This window comes from Pipistrellus hanaki (assembly GCF_964339955.1).
Source record: "Pipistrellus hanaki genome assembly, chromosome: 3".
Taxonomy (NCBI): domain Eukaryota; kingdom Metazoa; phylum Chordata; class Mammalia; order Chiroptera; family Vespertilionidae; genus Pipistrellus; species Pipistrellus hanaki.
Genome location: NC_140505.1, coordinates 141,252,476 through 141,269,698, shown reverse-complemented (window position 1 = coordinate 141,269,698; position 17,223 = coordinate 141,252,476). Strand labels below are relative to the sequence as shown.

Genomic DNA, 17,223 nt, shown 5'->3' with positions numbered 1-17,223 from the left:
GGGCGCTGCCAGAGGCCAAAGGTGCCCACAGCAGGATGCTTTTAGGTGGAGCTACAGTAGAAATGAGTCAGACTAGACTCCTTTGCACATGCTCAAGACCCCTTTCACCTGCAGTACCCTTGTTGTACCCTTGTACCCACAGGGCAGCAGAGGGACTGCCCAGACCTCCGTCTAGGACCTGCTGGGACCAGTGGGGATGTGAGGTGGAAAATGCCTGAAATGGGGGTGTGCGTGCAAGGCAGGGACTGCTGGGGGGCTATCCCTCTTCACAGCTGGGCTCTCCTCCTTGGCCAGGAGCCACCTTGTCTTCCTGTCGGGTTACTTCACTCCTGCCTCTTCTGTGGCCCCAACTCTGCACCTACCCTCCTGCTTCAGACACCTGCCTTTCACCCCTTTGGTTTTGTCCAGTTTCCTCTACAAAACTGTGCCTGTCCTGAGACTCTCCTGCCCCATATAACACGCACTACCCTTTCTTGTTTGTTAGTGTGTGTTTGTTTAATTTTTATTTTTATGAGTTCATTTGAGCCAAACTAACAATTTGTGGAAAGCAAAATCTCAATGGACTAAGGAAATGCTCCCCGAGGGACCCTTTGGTCTGTGGGGTCCATAGCATTTCACACTCCGCTCTTCGGAGCTCTGCCCTTCCAGATCGCTCCTCCCTTGCTCTGCTCTTCGGAGGTCCCCTCCCATAGAGAACACACCCTCCACCGTTCGGGAACACAGACCTCAGATGGGCGTTTCAGCCAGGTCCAACGACCCTGCTACCCTCCTGTCCCACTCTCCAAAAAACTACTTCACTTCTCCTTTCTCCTCCGCCATCCGTCTCCAAGTCTACAAATCACCCCCTAACACACACACCCCTCAGTTCTCCTCTTGTCAGCTGGAGGAATTAGTTAGACCTCTTCACATCAAAGGCCACTTTCTATCCTCTCACCTTCTTAAATGCTTAGCCCCTTTAAAAGCCACCCCCCCCCCCCCCCACACACACACACACTATTTCCTCTCCTCCAAATCGCTCCCATCAGCATCTGGTATGCTGCTCTAGTGTGTCCCCCTTTAACTTTCCCTCTCTTCACCCAACTTCTTCATCCCACCTCTCAGCTTCCCCTCATGGCCAAACTTCTGGAAGGAGATGTTTGCCCGGCCCTGGCCAGATGGCCCAGTTGATTGGAGTGTTGTCCCTTACACCAAAAGATTTCTGGTTAGCACGCCAGCGCGGCTCAGTGGTTGAGCGTCCTGATGCATTTTTGTTGTGCCAAGAAGAAAGGCAGTGCTTAAACAATTATTATTATTAATTATTATTATTATTATTATTATTATTATTATTATTATTATTATTTTGCCCAGTGGTTGAGCATCAACCCATCATGAACCAGGAGGTCACAGTTGGATCCCGGTCAGGGCACATGCTGGGGTTGCAGGCTTGACCCCCTGTAGGGGACATGCAGGAGGCAGCCAATTAATGATTCTCTCTCATCATTGATGTTTCTATCTCTCTCTCCCTCTCCCTTCTTCTCTGAAATCAATAATATATATATATATTTTTTTAAAATTATTTTTTAAGTCATGTCAAAAGAATATGGATGGAAGCTAGATTAAAGGGGCTTCTTATGGTCAAAACTAGAACAATTTTTTTTTTTTTTGAAAGGGATTTATGGACTTTCATTGATGAAAACTAGAACAATTTGAGCATTAAAATAAGTAAAGATAGGAATGTGTTATAACTTTTTGAATAAAACATATCAATAATCAATGGAGGAGTGAATGAATAAGTAGAAGGGAGGGCTCTTCTTTATAGCCAAATGTCAAATAATAAAAGTGGAGGGATTAGTGGATTTAGACAATTGCCACTTAGGAATCATTATGATAAAAGTTCGCTTGGGCCGAGACCGGTTTAGCTTAGTGGATAGAGCATCGGTCTGAGGACTGGAAGGTCCCAGGTTCGATTCCCGTCAAGGGCATGTACATTGGTTGCGGGCACATCCCCGGTGGGGAATGTGCAGGAGGCAGCTGGTCGATGTTTCTCTCTCATCGATGTTTCTAGCTCTCTATCCTTCTCCCTTCCTCTCTGTGAAAATCAATAAAATATATTAAAAAAAAAAAAAAGTTCGCTTGGGCAAGAATCATGAGTGGATGCTAAATCTAGGTAGGGAAAGTATGAAGAGGAGCAGGATATTTGCATAATCTCAAAATGTCTCCTCACAGATTGTTTATTAGTTGCAAAGGGCGAAATAGTAACTATATTTCAGAGAAACCAGACAACATCTTGACCAATGTTGACCTTCATCAAAATTACATCACCAATAAGGAACAGATGGACACTGTGGGCCTTTGATGTGCTTCTCTGAAAAGGACAAACATGATTCATGTCAGATTACAGCTCAGAATCCCTTGAATCTAGTCATGAGGAAACATCAGGAAAAAGCAAACTGATGAACATTCTACGAAATAACTGACCTGTATTTTTTTTAATATATTTTTTATTTTCCCCCCTATTTTTTTATTAAATTATTACCTGTGTACATATCTTACCATTGCCCCCCCCATACATACCCTCCCTCCGCAGAGTTTTGTGTCCATTGGTTGTACTTATATGCCTGCATACAAGTCCTTAGGTTGATCTCTTATCTCCCCCAGATCTCCCTACCCTCCCTGCTGTAATTTGACAGTCTGCTTGTTGCTTTACTGTCTTTATATCTATCTTTTTGTTCATCAGTTTATAATGTTCTTTATTATCCATAAATGAGTGAGGTCATGTGGTGTTTCTCTTTCATTGACTGGCTTATTTCACTCAGCATGATGTTCTCCAGTTCCATCTATGTTGCTGCAAATGATGAAAATTCCTTCTTTTTTATGGCAGCATAGTGTTCCATTGTGTAGATGTACCATAGTTTTTTTATTTTTATTTATTTTTTATTTTTAAAAAATATATTTTATTGATTTTTTCACAGAGAGGAAGGGAAAGAGATAGAGAGCTAGGAATGTCGATGAGAGAGAGACATCGACCAGCTGCCTCTTGCACACCCCCTACTGGGGATGTGCCCGCAACCGATGTACATGCCCTTGACCGGAATCGAACCTGGGACCCTTCAGTCCACAGACTGACGCTCTACCACTGAGCCAAACTGGTTTTGGCTGTACCATAGTTTTTTTGATCCAATCATCCGCTGACGGGCACCTAGGCTGTTTCCAAATCCTAGCTAATGTAGATTGTGCTGCTATGAACATAGGGGTGCATATATCCTTTCTGACTGGTGTTTCTAGTTTCTTGGGGACCTGTATTTTTTTTTTTAAGTGGCAATACCACTAATGACAAAGAGTAACTGATAAATTATTTAAATTATTTAATTATTTTAATTATTTTAAGGAGACAACAAGACATGGCAACAAAATGCAACGCATAATTCTCTGCTGGGATCTGGAACTGAAGGGGGAAATGCCAGGAAGGGCATTATTGAGACAACTGACAAATTTTAGGATATGGACTTTAAAGTGTAGTGTCTGTGTTAAATTTCCTGAATTTGGCCATTGTGCTGTTGTTATTTAAGATAGTATTCTTGTTTTTAGGAAATAACACACTAGAGCATTAAGAAATAAAGGGGCATATGTATGCAATCGACTCAAATGGTTCAGAAAAAATATATTATAGCACAAATGTCACGATAAAGTTTGTCAAAACGAGAAAATCTATCAATATACGTAAAGAGTATGGAAGTTCTCTGCAGCTATCCTTGCAATTTTTTATAATTTTCAAAATAAAAAGGCTTTTTAAAGGTACAGAGCAGAAGACGAATAGCCAAACAAGGACCGAGGGTTCACAAGAAGAAGTATCCTGTCAAATTCTGACTTACTGTTGCCCCACTCCCTTTCATCCACTTCCTGAGAGCTGTCCCAGCACAGGCGCCCCACCCAGCTTTTCACTTCCTACCAGCTGGCCTGCTTCCCTGTGAGGCACCGTCTTTCTCGTTAGACAGGTGGGGAGGCTAGCCTCTTGAACACTGTGACCGCTTTTAAAACAAAAAACAAAAAACAAAAAAACAAAAAAACACACACAACACTCCAACATTGCAACCAGCCCAGGTGTTCCCAATGACCTGTTTCCTGTGTGACGGATATACAGCTTCCCCAGGCCAAGGGCAAGATGGGTGGGTAAAGCTGCTTCATCCTTCCCATAAGCAGTAAACCCACAGCATATGATTAATAAACTGCCCCTAACACTCACACCAATGAATAACATACACCTGTCAACAGGAGCAGGCTAGGTCCATGGTGACCAGCCGGAGGAAGATAGTCTGAGCTTGGCTTTGACCCCAACACTCTAAAGTTGTGTGACTGAGAGCAAGTCAACAGCAGAACCTGGGATTCATTAAGCGTTCACTCACCTTCACCCACCAGGAAGGACTGGGCTCCATGTTAGGAGGCAGTGATACAACATCTCTGCTCCCAGAGCTTACATGTTAGTTGGGTGAGACAGAAAATAACTGAAATATAGAGTATGCCAGATGTGCATCCAGGCCATGGGGGAAAACAGGACAGGTGAGGGAATTAGTGAGTGCAAAGATAGAGGGTGAAAATGTATTTTAAGTAGAATATTCAAGGGAGGTTTCATTCAGGATGTGATGTCAAAACAAAAACCTAAAGGCAACGAGGGAGCAAACCATGTAGATGAGTGAACACCGGGGCAGAAGGGGACGGACATCAGGCGCCAAGGGCCCTGAGCAGGGATGTGCCAAGCTTGAGGATGAATGACTGCTTAGCCGTAAGCTCTTTGGAGGAAGAGCAAAGAACTACACGGAGCAGGAGCTCAGCGAATGTCCATGGGAGACAGGGAGACATCACATTCACAGATTCCGAGGGTGAATTTTGGGAACAGAGAAAAAGAAGCATCGATTTTATAAAGCTGGAGAAAAATAGGTGATTAGCTGATTTTATGTCCTGTCTTTCTGACCTTCCTTCTCTTAAAAATATTTACCAAATGGAGATGATTCAAGGAATTTGAAGATTTGGTTTTTATTTTTGCTTTCTGGCTTTGCTTTGAGTTGAAAATAAGAATTTTTTTTTTCGTTTGCTTTTTAAAAAAACTATATTTAAGACATTTTGTGTATATATAGACTTTTCTTTTTGATCTTCACCCAGGAATATTTTTCCATTGATTTTAGAAAGAGTGGAAGAGAGAGGGAAAGACAGAAACATCAATGTGAGCCGAAACCGGTTTGGCTCAGTGGTAGAGCATCGGTCTGCGGAATGAAAGGTCCCAGGTTCGATTCCGGCCAAGGGCATGTACATTAGTTGTGGGCACATCCCCGGTAGGGGGTGTGCAAGAGGCGGCTGGTCGTTGTTTCTCTCTCATTGACGTTTCTAGCTCTCTATCTCTCTCCCTGCCTCTCTGTAAAAAATCCATAAAATATATTAAAAAAAGAAATATCAGTGTGAGAGAAACACATCGATTGGTTGCCTCCTGTACTGACCAGGGCCTGGGCTGGGAGGAGCCTGCAATCGAGGTAAGTGTCCTTGACCAGAATCGAACCCGGGACCCTTCGGTTCACAGGCTGATGCTCTATCCACTGAGCCAAACCAGCTAGGACTATAGATCTCTTTAAGATTAGAGCTTGGAGTTCAAATTATTAACACTCTCAAAATGATTTTATTATTTGGAAGGTATTAAAATACCATTTGTAACAATAACAAGTTTACAGGGTAATTATTAATTAATAGAAATGTTTCCCTACCGACCCCCGCAAATGGTCAAGAGAATTGTGCCTGCAACTTGGATGCTCTTTTGCTATGGTTTGGACAGTTTCTACGTGCCTTTGAAAATAACTTTGGATGGCTTTTACATGACTATCTTATTGTTTTCATAAATGCTATTTTTAGGAATTGGAAATGACAGAAAGTTCTGGTAGACTTGCCACTTGTCCTCAGTAACTTGTGTGACTAAAGGCCTTTCCCAAAAAGTGACTGAGCAACATCGGCCCGGAATGGTAAGTGTAAAATGAGTATTTTTATGTAGGACGGTAGCAATAACAGGAGATGTAACAGTGGTTTGGTTGCTGTTTTTTAACTTGGTTTCTTGGGTGTGTTTTTCTTTTTGGTTTCTGTTTAAATTACAGAAGAAATTTTTTTTTTATTGGCAAGAATTTTTAAAAATATATTTTTAGTGATTTCAGAGATAAAAAACATCAATGATGAGAGAGAATCATTGCCTGCCTGGGGATCAAACCCACAACCCGGGCATGTGCCCTGACCGGGAATCCAATCATAGGTTGATGCTACTATTGAGCTACACCAGCCAAGTTGGTGAGAATTTTTAAGTGTAAGTGGATAAGGCTCTGGTCTCAAGATACAATCAGTGCCATTTTGCTTCAATGTCACTAAAGTACAATTAATTTTAGAGTGACTCCACTTTTGGTCTTTCCCCTCCCACTAAAGATTGTTTGGGATCTTTCACTGCCTTTAAAAAAAATTAATTTGCATTCTCCATTACTTGCTAGAAAGGTAACAAACTCCTAATCATACCATAATAATATAATTGAAATTTTAACTTTATTTTTCTATTGTAAAAGTAATGCATATTCATTGTATGATAAAAGGAGGGAGCACAAAAGGCATAAAAAGTTAAATTTACTTTTACTTTTTAGAGAGGGAGAGAGAGAGAGGAACATTCATGTGAGAGCATAACATCATCGGCTGTGTCCTGCACACCCCCCTACCAGGAATCAAACCGGCAACCTTTTGGTGCATGGGACAATGCCCAACCAACTCATACTGGCCAGAGTAAGAAGTTAATTTTTAAATTTCCTATAATATCATTTGAGGTAAAACTATTAATATTTTTCTATGTATGTTTTAATATAGCTCAGCTATTATAATATATAAAGTACCATACCCAGATTTTTCAACATTATATTAAAATTATTTTTCTCATATCACTAAACACCCTTTTTGTAAACGTAATTCTAAAGGCAGCCTAACATTCCATCATAAGAATATACTACAGTTTATTAAACATTCTCCTAATGTCAGATATTGAATAGGAGAGTTAGTAGGCCAAAGGACATAAACACTATTACAGCCGCTCTGTTTCCTAAAAAGATGGGTCTTGAGAACACAGGGAGGGACTACACAGAGCCAGCGGGGGGAAGGAGGTGCCAAGGCCGGCGGAGAAGAGGAGACTCAGAGGTCCTGGCCGAGCCATTCCAGCTCATTGAGGAGGAAGTCCATGTCGGCCTGGGTCAGGGCCGGGTTGGCCACGATCAGGCGGAAAAAATTGCCCCGGGTCCCGTGGGGCTGGTAGCTGATCATCATGGAGCCCTCCTTCACCATGCGCTCCTTGAGGGCTGGGGCCACCTGTGGAAGGACACACGAGTGTCTAGCTGCAGCCTGGGGTCAGGTGAGGGTTGGGCCAGTAACTTCCTGGCCGGCGAGTTACCCAAGATGCATTTCTCTCCACCCCAGCCACCTTCCTGAGGCAGCACTCACCGCTGTGATCCTGACCAGGCCCAGCTTACCTTGTCCACCATGTCCAACCTGCTTGTCCTTCTCTACCATCTGCTTTGCTCCTTACCTCACGTATTTCCAGTTTGTCACCTTGTCTGTCAAATCCTGACTTTTCCCTGACTCCCAACGCGGTTTTAGTCTAACTTCAAGCTTCTGTCATCCTGAACACCTCCTCCCCCTCTCTGAATTCCTGTAATATTTTTGCTCTGTACTCTGTGATCTGACATGCATATTTACAAGATTTCCTTGGCACGCTGGTTTCAAATAGGTAACTCTTGTTTTCCTAACATTACTCCTTAAGGGCAAGAACGATCTTATCCTTTCAGGTCATCTGCAGCACCTACCACAGCCTATCCTAGGGACCGAGGACATATCTCCTCACCTCCAGGAGGCAGGTCTGGACTGGCCTTCCTTGTTTTCTCCCAGTACCAATGAGTCAAGCTCTTTCTGCCTCACTGTCCTGCACCTGAACTCCCAGCACAGGGGTGTATGTACATTAATCCTGTAATGTCCTCTCTGTGTTCTGCTTACTTCCCAGAAACATTCCCGATTCTCCACCCACATCCCCGAGAAATGAGGACAAGTTGGTGTTTTCCAGTTCATGTCCCCAGCTCAGGAGCAGGAAACCAGCCAAGGGACTTGCCACGCCACCCACAGCCAGCAGGGGGCAGAAACACACCAGCTGCATCCATTTGCTCAACTAGGTTAGCCAGAGCCCCGGGGAGGAGAAAGCCTACCTTAGCCAGCCTTTCGCTGTAATCCAGACTCTCCTGCTTGCCCCGCAGGCTGGGAGGCACAAACCAGAAACACACGTTGACAAACTCCGGCTGGAAGGAATGAGGGAGAGAAAGGTGTGAGCCGTGAGTGTCCCCTCTCGCTGCTCCTCTGCGTCCAGCAGGGCTTTGTGTGGGGGACAGGCTACAAGGACGGAGGAACAGAGAGAACAGGGTAGGTCTTACCTCCATGACCAACTCAAATCCTTCCCGCCTCTTCATCTCCTCCACCAGGTATCTTCAAAGGGAGAGCGAGCAGTCACAGGAGGAGGGGGGACAGGGAGAAAAGAGAGACCCAGAGAATGACTGGAGGCGCTGACAGCAGCAACAGGCTTTGGGGAAGGGGCGTGGGGAGGAGAACTGGAACCACCCGCCACTCCTACCGGGCAAGGGCAAAGGCCTGGTTGACACGCCGCTCCAGCCCCTGCCCGCCCTGTGCCTTCCACATGAGCCACAGCTTCAGACAGTCCACACGGCGGCCACACTGCACCACCTTGTCTCCCGTGTCCAGGGCCACGTTGTAGAACTTGTCCTGCTGGAAGAGGTAGCTGGCCTGCGACCCGTGGCAGCGCGTGAGCAGGTTCTGGGGGGGGGGGGGGGGTTGGAGACTGTCAGACCCCACGCTCTCCACTCAGGTTTCCTCTGGTGCTTTCTTAGCTCCGTCTGCCCATTCCTCCCCCTGGACCGGGCGGCACTGAGCTCCCAGCACAGGGGTCCATGTACACTGCCGACGTATCCTGATGGGATAGCTGCCGGCTGACCCGGGCCCCTTGCTCTGGGTTTTCTCCTGACACCCAGAGTCCTTCCCAGACTCAGCCCGGGATCCCTTCAATGACAGCTTCAAGCTGGAAACGTTTCCTCTGCCTGAAGACAGGCCGTGGGGGAGAGAGAACCCCCTGCAGGGAGTCAGGGAGGTCGCAGATACTCAGCTTCAGATGGAGCGGTAGTTAGAACACAGCAAGGCCAGGACCCCCTCTAAGGGTGGATGGAAAAGAAGCCAAGGTCTAAGGTGAGAAGGGACCAGGCCAGGGGTAGGGAAGGCTTACCGTGGTGTCACGGAGGAGAAGAGCTGAGCACTGCAAGCCTGCTACGAGGAGCTTGTGGGGGTTCCAGGCCACGGAGTCAGCCCTGGGGTGGGCACAGCGAGGGTGGGTCAGCCGGCTCTTCCTCAAGCTGCCCAGCCAGGCTCCCTTCCCTTCCCTTCCCTTCCCAGACCTCAGTAAAAGGAGCTTCAGTCTCACCCAGCGGCCAAATCTGCCACCTGAACTCCAGCCCCAATCAACCATCTCTCCAAACCCCTCCCACCAACCTCCTTCCCCACTGCCATAAAGCTCCCTGGACCGTGACTACTCTACGGATCAAGCATTTAAACAGTGGGACCCCGGGCACAGGGGCTGTGGGCACCTCTGGATCCCATCCAGAAGATGTCTATGTGTCTGTGACAGCAGGACGCTTCCACCCCAGGCGGCCTGTGTAGCAGAAGGAACAGCAAGGGCTTGGCCTCAGCGCAGCCCACCCCACCCTCAGGCCTACGTCCTACTCACGTCCACGTGCAGCCACAGTCCGCGACGCTGGCACACGTCGGCGATTGCTTCCAGGGGATCGAAGGCCCCCAGAACAGTAGTCCCAGAGGTGGCAATGACCAGGAACGGCACAGCACCCTAATGCAAAAATCGGAGCGAGAGGGGGGCTGTGCATCCAAAGAGCAGCCCAGAGCCTGGTTGCTAGAGCCCAGCTCTGAGCTCTCTGCATGCCTGACCTGGGTCATTTCAACCTTACACGGTACTACCGGCCCTTTAATTTTCAGGTGAGGACACTGAGATTCAGGGGTGTGGGTGGGAGGTTAATACCCAAAACTCCACGCTGAAGCTCCAGAGATGGAACCCAAGCCTAGCTCTGCCTGGTGGTCTAGCTCCAACACTCATCCTCTTTCAAAAAACGTTAATGCCTTACTGGAAGATCAAATGATATTTTAAATTTTCTAGTAATGCAGAAGTTTATAAAGAAATTGATCCCAGCAGGTATGGCTCAGTGGTTGAGCGTCTACCTATGAACCAGGAGGTCACGGTTCGATTCCCAGTCAGGGCACATGCCCCAGTTGTGGGGCAATCCCCAGTGTGGGGCGTGCAGGAGACAGGAGAGATCTATGATTCTCTCTCATCACTGATGTTTCTTTCTCTCTCTCCCTCTCCCTTCCTCTCTGAAATAAATCTTTTTTTTTTTTTTTTAAGAAATTGCATGAAAGTTTAAAAAAATAAAAAAATAAAAAGCCCAGGCCCAAACAGCTTCACTTATCAATTCTACCAAACATTTGAAAAAGAAGTGATACCAGTTCTTCACTGACTTCTAGAGAGAGAGAGAGAGAGAGAGAGAGAGAGAGAGAGAGAGGAGGAAACACTCCTGATTCATCCTATGAGGCCAGTATTAACCTGATAATTCAAACAGACAAAGCATCACGAGGAAAGAAAACTACAGATAATATATCTTATGAATATAGAGATAAAACCCAAAAGACACTAGCAAACTGAAATCAACAACATAAATGGAACAATACATCATGACAAAATGGGATTTGTTCCAGGAGTGCAAGCTTGGGTTAATACCCAAAACTCCATTAAAGTAATACACCCTATCAATAGGCAAAGGGGGAAAACACATCTCAATGTGGTCTATTGATCATCTCAATAGAAACAGAAAAACAGAAAATTCCAACACTCCTTCATGATAAAAACACTCAACAACCTAGGAATTGAAGGGAACTTCCTCAACCTGATAAAGGGCAACTACAGAACCACCTGGCCAGGCACGTATCTAGGTGGTGGGTCCGATCCTTAGTGAGGGTGCATACAGGAGGCAACTGGTCAATGCTTCTCTCACATCCACGTCTCTCTCTCTCTCTCTCTCTCTCTCTCTCTCTCTCTCTCTCTCTCTCTCTCTTTCTCTCTCTCTCTCTCTCTTCTCTCACATCCACATCTCTCTCTCTCTCTCTCTCTCTCTCTTCTCTCTCTCTCTCTCTCTCTCTCTCTCTCTCTCTCTGTCTCTTTCTCTCTCTCTCTCAAAGAAAATACAAACAAAAACAAAAACCCACAGCTAACATCATACCCAATGGTGAAAGACTGAAAGCTTTCACCCTGAGAACAGAAACAAGACATGGATACCCACTCTCCTCACTTTTATTCCACATGGTACTGAGGTTCTAGCAGGGCACTTAGAAAGAAAAGAAAATAAGAGGCATCCAGATTGAAAAAGAAAAAGAAAAAATCTCTGTTTACAAATAACATGATACTATATGAAATCCTAAGGAATCCACTAAAACAACTATTAGAATTAGCCCTAGCCAGTGTGGCTTGGTGGTGAGAACGTAGGGCCATGCACCAAAAGGACTGCCTGTTTGATTTCCGATCAAGTCTTTCGGTCTCTCCCCCCTTTCCACTCTCTAAAAATCAATGGAAAAAATATCCTCAAATGAGGATTAACAACAACAAAACATATCAGAATTAATAAATGAGTCCTGCAAGTTTGCAGGGAAGAAGAGCAATATTAAAAAGTCAATGATAGCCTGGCTGCAGTGGCTCAGTGGTTGAGTGTTGACCTATGATCTATGAACCAGGAAGTCACAGTCTGATTCCCAGTCAGGACTTACTCCCAGGTTTTGGGCTTGATCCCCAATTGTGCAGGAGGCAGCCAGTCAGTGATTCTCTCTCCTCATTGATGTTTTTATCTATTTCCCTCTCCCTTCCTCCCTGAAATCAATTAAAAAACAAAACAAAAACAAGCAACCAAAGAAAAAATAAATTGGACCTCATCACATATAAAACTTTTGTGCTTCAAAGGACACCATCAAGAATGTGAAAAGACAACGTAGAGACTGGAAGAAGATATTTGCAAATCATATATCTGATAAGAGATTTATATCTAGAGTGGAAAAAAATAAGCACTTGACAGGATGCTCAACATCATTAGTCACAAGGGAAATACTAATCAAAACCACAGCAAGATACCACTTCACACCCACTAAGATAGCTACAATCAAAAAGGGAAGTAACAGCCAAAACCGGTTTGGCTCAGTGGATAGAGCGTTGGTCTGCGAACTGAAAGGTCCCAGGTTCGATTCCCGTCAAGGGCATGTACATTGGTTGCGGGCACATTCCTGGTAGGGGGTGTGCAAGAGGCAGCTGGTTGATGTTTCTCTCTCATCGACGTTTCTAGCTCTCTATCTCTCTCCCTTCCTCCTCTCTGTAAAATATCAATAAAAAATATATTTTAAAAAAAAAGGGAAGTAACAGGTGTCAGTGAGGATGTGGAGAAATTGGAGCCCTTATATGCACTGCTGGTGGGATCACACCCTGGAGCAGTCACTTTGAAAAACAGTCTGGTGGTTCCTCAAAGGTTAAATATAGAATTACCACATGACTTAGCCATTCCACTACCAGGTTTTTACCGGGGGGGGGGGGGGGGGGGGGGGGGGGGCGCGGGGGGGGGGGTGCCCACGGAGAGAATATTCACATAAAAACGTATACACAAATGTTTAGAACAGGACTACTTATAACAGCCCAAACTGGAAATAACCCAAATGTCCATCAACTAAGAAATTGATAAAGTGTGGTATATCTATAGAATGGGATGTTATCCTAATCTAATAAAGAGGGAATATGCAAATTGACAGCTAAGTCGTCACAAAGATGGCAGCACCCATAGTCACATGATGGCAGCACCCAGATCTCTCAGCCCCGCTAGAGTCCCCCAGTCCTTTCAGCCCCACTGAGGGGAGGTGAATGGCAGGCACGTGTTGTAGCTGGACCCGCCCTCAGCATCCCAGCTGCCCAGGGCTACTCGAAGCTAAGGTAACCAGAGCCAGCAGAGGTTTGCGCTGCTGGCAGTGGCAGCAGCAGAGGTGTGATGGGGCATCGCCTTCCCCTGATGGGGTCGCTTCCCACACCTGGGGTCTCTTGGATTGTAAGAGGGGGCAGGCCGGGCCCCCCCTCCAGTGCATGAGTTATCATGCACTAGGCCTCTAGTTTAGCAATAAGAAAGAAGAACTAATACATGCTACAATATGAATGAACCTTGAAAACATGCTAAGCAAAAGAAGTCCATTACAAAAACCCTGTATAAGATGATTCCATTTCTATGAAAAATCCAGAATAGTTAAATCACAGAGATACCATGTAGATTTGTGATTTCCTAATGGGAATATTGGCGATTGATGGCCAGAAGATATGGGGTTTCTTTTGAGAGTGATGAAAATATTCTAATATTTATTGTAGTGATAGTTGCACAACTCTGTAAGTATGTTGAAAACCACTGAATTGTACCGTGAGTAAATTATATGGCATGCGAATATAATTCTATCTTAATAAAGAAAGCTATTGCCACCTGACCAGCATGGCTCAGTGGCTGAACAGTGACCTATGAACCAGGAAGTCATGGTTCGATACCCAGTCAGGAATGCCTGGGTTGCCAGCTCAATCCTCAGTGGGAGGCATATGGAGGCAGCCAATCAATGATTCTCTCCCATCATTGATGTTTCTATCTCTCTCTCCCTCTCCCTTCCTCTCTGAAATTAATAAAAAACTATTTTTCAAAAAAGCTATTACCCAGGCCTGGCTGGCATGGCACAGTGGTTGAGCGTTGACCTATGGACCAGGAGGTCATGGTTCGATTCCCGGTCAGGACACATGCCCAGGTTTGGGCTCAATCCCCAGTAGGGGCCTGTGGAGGAAGCATCCAAACAATGATTCTCTCATCACTGATGTTTCTATCTCTTTCTCCCTTTCCCTTCCTCTCTGAAATCAATTAAAATATGTTAAAAATAAATAAGTAAATAAAAAATAAAAGGCTATTACCCAAAGAAATTTATACATTGAAAGTGATACCCCGCCAAAACCGGTTTGGCTCAGTGGATAGAGCGTCCGCCTGAGGACTGAAAGGTCACGGGTTCGATTCGGGTCAAGGGCATGTACCTTGGTTGCAGGCACATCCCCAGTAGGGGGCATGCAAGAGGCAGCTTATCGATGACTCTCGTTGATGTTTCTAACTCTCTACTCTGTATCTCTCTCCCTTCCTCTCTGTAAAAAATCAATAAAATATATATTTTTTAAAAAAGTGATACCCCACTGTTCTATTTTTTTTTAAATTGATTTTAGAGAGATAGAGAGAGAGGGGCAGGGAAACAAATTTGTTGTTCCACTTATTTATACATTCAATGGTTGATTCTTGTGTGTCTTGACTGGTAATTGAACCCAAAACCTCGGGATATCAGGATGGCGCGCCAACCAACTGAGCTACCAGGCCAGGGACTACTCTCCTGTTCTAATTGTTGCTCATACTGCTACTGGAGGTAACATCCGTATGTCAATAAATTCATGTTGTTCCCAATAACAATAGGCTCATCACACTGTCCTTCCTTTACTGCAATTTGCTATATAAACTTTATATATACACACACTTAAATGTATGGTGGAGGTATTTTGATGTTAGTATATATGTTCCCATTTTATTCTTTTAAATATGTACATAGTGCTCCAATAATAATAAAAACAATATGGTAGTCAATATGTATAGTACTTCATGGGCTCTAAATGCTTTACGTATATTAATTCACTTAATCCTTACAATGATCCGTGATAACTTCTACATTATGCTCATTTTACAAAGGAAGAAACCAAGACACACAGATATGGTATCATAATTTATCTACTGAAGAACATTAAACTTTAAAAAATTTTATTCTTAGCTCCAGTGCACAGAATTCTAAATACTGGGATGATGATTTATAGAATAGATCCTAGCAGTGGGACTCTGAATCAGTGGACAGATACATTTAAAATGTATACACATACTGGTACAGTGCCAAAATGCCCGCCAAGATGGCTGCAGCCGATCAATAGTCCCTTCTCCACCCTCCCTCTCCCCCGCCCCGTGTGGAGGCCTCCACATTTCCCACTGCTCACAGTCTGCACTCCTCACTGGCCCACACACCCTCCCAGGGTTCTCCCTGTACAGACAGACCCTCAGCTCACAGAAACCTCCCACACTACACTTCAGGCCACCAACACCCTCTCTGTGGTGCCACCTTGGAATTCCACTCAGTCACTCAGTCCTGCTCCTGCCTCTTGGGGTCCAGTCCTGCCTGCGGGTCTCGGCAGAGTTCCCGAGAGGACCACAGTGTCCGTGGCCCTCAGGCTCCCCTCAGACCATTTCAGCCCTCAGAGGAGGCAGGCACAGAGATCAAGGAGAGGGATAAGGGATGCCTTGAGTAGGGAGAGCCCAAAGAATCCTCCAAGAGCCGAAACCGGTTTGGCTCAATGGATAGAGTGTCAGTCTGCGGACTGAAGGGTCCCAGGTTCGATTCCGGTCAAGGGCATGTACATTGGTTGCAGGCACATCCCTGGTGGGGCGTGTGCAGGAAGCAGCTCGTTGATGTTTCTCTCTCATCGGTGTTTCTAGCTCTCTATCCCTCTCCCTTCCTCTGTAAAAAAATCAATAAAAATATATATATATTTTAAAAAAGAATACTCCAAGAAAAAAACAAACCCCAGCTCCACCTACATCACACCCGTGCCCCTCGCTCACTCACCTCAGCTTCGGCCAGACTGATCTGCCTCTCCAGATCCTCAGGGATCATCTTCCCTCTGGAAAAGAACACGGAGTGGGTAAAGGAGTAATTGGGCTCTAGGCTAGGAAGTGTTGAGAGTAGGGTAATGTGGGGTTAGCAATACAGAGGCCACAATGTTGATATTTTCCCTAAGACATCTCAGGGCACAGGGCAGGAGACTCGAGCACTGAGAGACAGAAGCAACTGTTGTGTAGAAGCAGAGAGTGAAGAGAAGTCCACCAGGGGTGTGGGCCTGCCGGCCAGAGCTTCTGACAGCAGGAAGGCATGCTGCACTGAGCCGGGCAGGGCCACGGACAGGACCGTCACCTCTCATCTGCCTCGACCACTCGGACACTGTCGGTGCCAAGTCCCAGGAAAGCAGCTCCTTTTTTGAAGGAGTAGTGACACTGTGGAGAAAGAGAGAGAGCGTGCCAGGCTGGGGTGAGAGGGCAGAGAGGATGGGGAGGGGAGAGAGACTAGTAAAGGTCAAGTGTAAGTTGTAATAGGTGAGATCCTGTAGACCTGGGCTTCTCAAGCATTCAGGAGCCTTCAAATCGCCCGGGACTTTGATTAAAGGCAGAGTCAGATACAATACGTCTGGGGTGAGGCCTGAGAGTCTGCATTTCTAACAAACGCCCCCGTGATGCTGATGCTGCTGGGCCAAGGACCACCCTCTGGGTGGAAAGGGTGTGGACTGTGTCCACCTCACTAGTTGTCCCTTTCCATCCCCTCCCCCACAACTGAAGGCAAGGTGCATGGGAGCCCCCTGATTCGAAGGAAGCACATGTACGTGGGGGCAGGCTGACCTTGGAAGAGATGGGTCTGGGCAGGCAGAGAACCTGACAGACCTTGGACTCACTGGCTAGAGGTTAGAATCGGGAGCCTAGGGTAGGCCTGTGCCTCCTCCCCACCTCCTTTGTTGTGAAGAGGGCCAGGGGCGGCAGTGCCCGGACGCCCCTCTGCTTGCAGTCGGGATAGCGCTGATAGCGGGCCAGGTTCACGGCATACATGTTGGAGATAGAGCCGCCTGTCACGGGGAGAAGGGATGGTGGTGACGAGAGGGATAGACAGTGGGTCAAAACTGGAGCTTGCCGAAACCGGTTTGGCTCAATGGATAGAGCGTCGGCTTGGGGACTGAAGGGTCCCGGGTTCGATTCCGGTCAAGGGCATGTACCTTGGTTGCGGGCATATCCCCAGTAGGGGGTGTGCAAGAGGCAGCTGATCGATGACTCTCTCTCATCGATGTTTCTAACTCTCTATCTCTCTCCCTTCCTCTCTGTACAAAATCAATAAAATATATTTTAAAAAAAAAACACAAAAAAAAACCCTGGAGCTTGCCCCTCTTGACCTCTCTAC

At 46.0% G+C, this 17,223-nt stretch overlaps 1 protein-coding gene across 6 annotated transcripts in view; it reads right to left on the bottom strand.

The window, feature by feature from the left end:
• Window positions 1-6,524: 6,524 nt before the first annotated feature.
• CSAD (cysteine sulfinic acid decarboxylase) overlaps window positions 6,525-17,223 on the bottom strand; it is a 28,213-nt gene continuing 17,514 nt past the window's right edge. For 5 of the 6 annotated variants that reach the window (XM_084877316.1, XM_084877314.1, XM_084877311.1 and 2 more), the window contains exons 7-16: window positions 16,779-16,894; window positions 16,195-16,274; window positions 15,850-15,904; window positions 9,815-9,931; window positions 9,675-9,739; window positions 9,317-9,398; window positions 8,654-8,853; window positions 8,457-8,508; window positions 8,235-8,324; window positions 6,525-7,347 (exon numbers count right to left, since the gene is read on the bottom strand). In XM_084877316.1, coding sequence (XP_084733442.1) covers window positions 7,174-7,347; window positions 8,235-8,324; window positions 8,457-8,508; window positions 8,654-8,853; window positions 9,317-9,398; window positions 9,675-9,739; window positions 9,815-9,931; window positions 15,850-15,904; window positions 16,195-16,274; window positions 16,779-16,894 — 1,031 coding nt within the window. In that variant the 3' untranslated portion in view covers window positions 6,525-7,173. The remainder of the gene's footprint in view (window positions 7,348-8,234; window positions 8,325-8,456; window positions 8,509-8,653; window positions 8,854-9,316; window positions 9,399-9,674; window positions 9,740-9,814; window positions 9,932-15,849; window positions 15,905-16,194; window positions 16,275-16,778; window positions 16,895-17,223) is intronic. The other variant, XM_084877312.1, reaches the window with a different exon arrangement.